The sequence below is a fragment of the Pteropus medius genome, unplaced genomic scaffold (genome assembly GCF_902729225.1).
Source record: "Pteropus medius unplaced genomic scaffold, Ma_sr-lr_union100, whole genome shotgun sequence".
Taxonomy (NCBI): Eukaryota; Metazoa; Chordata; class Mammalia; order Chiroptera; family Pteropodidae; genus Pteropus; species Pteropus medius.
This window is the reverse complement of record NW_024349802.1, coordinates 7,238,986-7,244,219: the sequence shown is the minus strand read 5'-3', so window position 1 is coordinate 7,244,219 and position 5,234 is coordinate 7,238,986. Positions and strand designations below refer to the sequence as shown.

The 5,234-nt window shown below is 54.2% G+C and overlaps 1 protein-coding gene across 1 annotated transcript; it reads left to right on the top strand.

Moving 5' to 3' along the window:
- Positions 1–618: 618 nt before the first annotated feature.
- On the top strand, positions 619–4,017 carry TIFAB (TIFA inhibitor). The gene is made up of 2 exons (XM_039835904.1): positions 619–815; positions 2,911–4,017. The coding sequence occupies exons 1-2, from the start codon at positions 697–699 to the stop codon at positions 3,524–3,526; spliced, it is 735 nt and encodes a 244-aa protein (XP_039691838.1). The 5' UTR covers positions 619–696; the 3' UTR covers positions 3,527–4,017.
- The last annotated feature ends 1,217 nt before the right edge of the window (positions 4,018–5,234 follow it).

Below are 5,234 nucleotides of genomic sequence, written 5' to 3'. Positions count from 1 at the left end.
TCGGCAGGTTAGTGGGTGCAATGGAGGCAATATCAACACACTGGCGAGCTATGAGGAGTCGTACCAGGTGAAGAATTAGCACCATTGTGACAGTGGGTCATTTCCATGGCGCCAGAGCCCATAGTGCTGAGCAAGCATCCATCTCGATATCTTCCAGACTGCCCTCAGAGGCCAGCAGAGACCAGGAGGGGTGGACATGGGAGGTGACTTTCTTGCTGCCCTCCGGCAGAAGAGGCCACCTTGTGTGAGTGGCTGTTTTCTCCCTTCCCCTGAGGCCTTGCCCTTTCCTGAGACACTCGGAGGACTGTCACGTTGCCCACAGCTCCCTCAGCCGCTCCCAGGCCAGCCGCGATGTTCTCTTCACAGTGTCCCACATGCAGTGGTTCCCTCCCACTGACCAAAAAAGCTCCCCTTTCTAATAGGCCTGGAGTGCTTTGCCCCCTCTCGACTGGCAGGGGAGAAGAGGGACATGGCTGATACTCTGGACACAGCACTCAGGGTCCCTAAGGAAGGGGCCATAGAGATTGGCTGAGCTGAAACCTAGGAGGGAACCCACCACCTATCAGGGGACCTCTTCTAGCAGGAGTCCCAGGCTGGGGTTTCTCAACCTCTCAGCTGTGGGATTGCACTTCTGCAATAGAAAATTACACTTCCACTTTCTTTCCTCAAGGAAGAAAGAAAAAAGCAACAAAACCGATGAGCATTCTGACACACCACATCCTTGACTGCCATTCCCGGACGTGCCCCAGCCCAGACCCACTTCCTCCTGAGAACTCAGCAGCAGCGCCAGAGCCAGATGTGTCCCTGGCAGTAAGGTAAGTGGAGATCAGAGGGACTCGAATCCACAGCGAGGTGAGGAGGCCTGGTGGTGCTGGAAGCAGAGCCCCACTGGCTTCTTGCCAGGCACACACCCCAGAGTGTCTTCCTCCTGTTTACCCAGAGGTGCATTGGCAGGGCTGGGTTTCTGCTTCCCCAGAACATCTGGGGCCCTGGAGACACTAGACATGTCTGCTGTGGTGGGGGTTTCTGTCAGCTCTGAGTGCTCAGTGGAGCAAAGAGTAGGGTCACATGAGCAGTGGCAAACTCTTCCTGGGGATTTGGGATTGGTTCCTAGGAGTGAACTCTGAGTTTCTGGCCAGGCCTGAGGACTTAGATGCCCACCCCAGCTGTCCTGGGCTCAGCTTATAACACACACCTCAGAAAGAAGCTTTCTGCAGATTGGGGCCAGAGGGGGATGTGGATGGAGGGGGGCTTGTGTGTGTGGGCGTGCGTGCCTTAGGGGATGTCCTGAGAAGCCCAGAACTTACCACAGACTGAGAAGTCCTCATTGTTAGCCAGCTCCATCCAAAAGACAGGAGGGACAGGGGATCTGGGGGCTCAGAGGGACACTGAGCTTGTGACAGGCTCCCTGTCCCACAGCTTTAAGGTCCAGAGTCTAATTCGAGGTCTATCTAAACATGTTTTCTTGTGACTTTCATGTGTGTGAGCTTCTCCTTATTTAGCCATTTGGCAAATGTACCGCCCCCTACCCTTGCCCTTTCTCCCCAGGCACTTGCTGTGGCCAGGCCCTATCTACATGGGACAGCGGGACACAGGGCAGTGTGGCAGCTCAGACCACACCCTGCCCCTGGGAGGCCTCGGGGAGAAGGGAGGAGAGGAGCTCAGGGACGACAGGACAAGGCCCCGCAGAATGCTGTAATGCAAAGATGGGCAGTTGGCCAGGTGTCCCAGGGGGAGTCTCCCTGTTATGGGGGTCCAAGGGCAGAGAGAAGAAAAGAGTTTCATAAAAGAGGTCACATTTGCACCACGTCTTTAAAGAAGAACAATGTCTGGACACAGAGTTTGGGACGGAAGATGCATTCTTAGTAGAAAAAAATAGTGTAGGCAAAAGCCTGGTGCCAGAAAAGTGTATGATCCAACGCACTCAGCCCTGTTGAAGGTGAGGACAGGTCCTAGGCCACATGGAGTTGATGGCTGTGGTGGAGAGTTTACGTTCCTCGGAATCATGCGGGAACAAAGCTGACTGTTGTAAGTAGCATTGCCACGTGTGCCAGTGGAGTTCTAAAGAAACAATTACTGGAGATGCAGTTGCTGGGACAAACAATGCGTGCGTTTCACACTGTGGCAGATACTGCCGGTTGCCCTCCGTGGAGCCCAATCAGTTCTTGAGCGAGCGACTCTCCTCACCGGGGTCTGTCTTCTGCCCCAGACGGTGAGGATGGGACGCTTGCAGCATTCAGACCCATAAGCACTTGGCTTCCCCTGGGAAGCACTTTGGAATGTGGTAGCTGTCTCTGTTCTTCCTTCAGGTCTCCAGGCAGCCTTTCTGATCTCCTGGCTTCCCTCTTTTCCGATTGTTTGACGCTAGAAGCTCTTGTCTCCGCCACCCTGCCCCCGCCACCCCAGCTGGGGGCTCTGAAAAGCAAGGGCTTGTTCCCCTCTCACATCTGCTTAACCTCTGCAGCTGGCCAAAGAAGGTCTCAGCAAGGGTTCATTGTGCAGCTGTCAAATACAAGAAAGATGTATCTTGTCTGTCTGTCCTTCCATTTCCATGAAGCTGAGCCAAACTGTCCCCAAATGACAGTAGGTCACCAAAACCCCACTCTGCAAGCTGGAATGCCTTATAATTTGCACAGATAAGGACAGACATACCCATATTACGGAAAAGAAAACAAATTCAGAGAGGGTGGTGGCATACCCCGCTCACAGAGTATGGGAGAGATGAAGCAGGGACTAAAAGCAATGGGCCTTGGCTCCATCCTGGCTCGACCAGAATATCAGTATCTACGGCCAGCACTTGCCTCTGTTTGGCTGGAGGTGGTCTGCGGTCCCTGAGGTGTCTGGGCTCAGGGAGCCAGAGGCGCGTAGGGCTCCAACCACACTTATGTGTCTGTGTTGCATCCTCCCCAGGCTCCCGTCCATGGAGAGACCCCTCACAGTCCTGCGGGTGAGCCTGCACCACCCCACGAAGGCCCCAGCCATCTTCGCCACGGTCCCATCTCGGCTGCAGCATGACACAAGCCCACTGCTGGTGGGGCGGAGTCTGGACTCCCACCTCCAGCTGCAGCTCCCCCGCCTCTCCCGCCAACACCTGTCTCTGGAGCCCTACCGAGAGAGGGGCAGTGCTCTGCTGGCCTTCAGCCTCAAGGCTCTGAGTCGCAGGGGCTGCGTGTGGGTCAATGGGCTGACACTAAGATTCCTGGAACAGGTTCCCTTGAGCACTGTCAACTGGGTTGCCTTCTCGGGTGTCCAGATGGTGATCCACGTGGAGCTAGGCACCTCCCTGGAAGCCTTTGCCTGCCGCTTCTTTGTTAGCCCCTCACCTCTGATTTACAGGCCCCAGGCCAAGGAGTCTGACGAATGGGAAGACATCCCCCAGGCGCTGCCTGCCCCAGGTTCAGAGAAGCAGGCTCCAGGTTACCTGGGCTCTCTCCGCCGCCCTTCCCAGACTGGGGACAGCCCTCCCCAGCCAAGCACTGGAGGAGGAACAGAAATACAGCTCCAGAGGGAGCCTGCAGACAGCTAGCTCTGCTAGCCCCACCGCCGCCTGGGATGAAACAGGACTTGATATATTCGAGCAACATCATGCAATGTTGACAAGTGAGGCCTGCCTGGCTAATAACAAGCCAATTCTGCAAACATGAACAGCTTGGGGGAGGGGGGAGCGCCCTCCACGTTTCCAGCTCTGCAAGGTAAAGGGGAACTTCATATACTTTTAGAGGGCCTGAGGGGCTCCGAGGGCCCCTCTCAGCGTTTCCCCACATTTCCTCGTCTAGTCTGAATAGGAGTTACTTTATGTTGCTAATTTTGTGTGCTGCTTAAGAGTGGGCGTTTGAGGTTGCACCAGGAATGCATGGACACATGTAACAATTACATTTGTGGTAGCTGGAAGTTACCTTCAGCTTTCAAATACCCACAGGCACTTGGGGCTTAGGGAAGCCTGTGTTTAATAAACTGAAGTATTTCATTAAGCTGGCATACCCAGTAGGATTCTCTGATCCCCATATGGGCCGCATGCATGCCACATTGTCACGCAGGGGCAGGGGTGGGAAATATAGAAGAGGCGTGAGAGGAAATTGGAAAGGTGGGGGCTCACATTTCTAGAAAAGATGCGAGCAGAGCTCAGAGCTCCCTGGGTATGGGGAGCTGTGTGCTGGGCCTGTCTGGAAATTCATTGTCACCGTCGCCCTCCTCATCCTCACGCTCTGCCACTCTCTGTCATTTCTGAATCAAAGTTTTAGCTGACCAGAGGGCTAATTCTATGGGTGGCTTCCCATAGAATTAGGCTCTTTCAGGACTAATTCTATAAGAAGGTGTCTTGGGAGGTGGTGTTAGAGTTCAGCCCAGCAGCTATTTCACTCAGGGTGGGTCATATACCAATAGGGTGCAGTGGTCTTTCCACATAAGGGGCTAGTAGGGGGGCCAGGCAGGCCAAGGGTGGGATAGTTCTCTCAGTGCACAGAGTTGCAGAGCAGAAGCGGCCACTCTCCATGCCATCCTGGGGTAGTGGGGCTTGGAAGTGTGGTTTAGAGACAATGTTCACCTGTGTAGTGAAGGGAGGGACCTACAAACCCAGGTGGTCGCCATCATCCTAGGCCCCGCTCTAAGATATGCAAGACACTGAGGCCATGGTGCCATCCACTGGCTGGCTCGCATCCCGAGGTCCGTAACTACCTCCAAACAGGCTTTCAACACAGTCTACTTCCTACCCAAGAAGAAAAGCCCTTTTGCGTCCAGGGCATGCCACAGGCGGTTCAAGTGCACTGCCAGGCCCTGAGCATCTTCTCCATGGAGAAGAGAGCGGTAGGCAGGACCCAGGCCTGCCATGGCTTGAGAAGCTTCCCATTCAGTAGGGAATGAGGCAAGTACACTCAGATCACAGCCAGGGCTGCAAGAAGGGATGCTGGCCAATGTTGTGAATAGCTTCTGGGGCCCTCAAATAAGTCCTTCACATAGTCATTCAACAAACTTTTGTGCAGAACCCACCTTGCACCAGATGCCATGCAAAGACCCAAGAACCCACAATGAACAAGGCTGACAAAGTCCCTGCCCTTGGGGAACTTAAAGGAACTCAGGAAAGACATAAATTCAAGAGCTAATCACTAAATTATTTGGTCACCACTGTGATCGGTGCTATGGACATTGTGTTTTCTCTCTCTTCAAGCTGAGGCTAACATGAGCTCTCCTGTTAAGTGGCTGTGTCTGATGAATGCTCTGCGCTGTTAGGCGCTGTG

Bases quoted from the DNA above. Each gene is read 5' to 3' on its own strand.
- TIFAB (XM_039835904.1), top strand. From the start codon at position 697: ATGAGCATTCTGACACACCACATCCTTGACTGCCATTCCCGGACGTGC. The intron at 816-2,910 runs GTAAGTGGAGAT...CATCCTCCCCAG, and splicing joins GATGTGTCCCTGGCAGTAAG to GCTCCCGTCCATGGAGAGAC.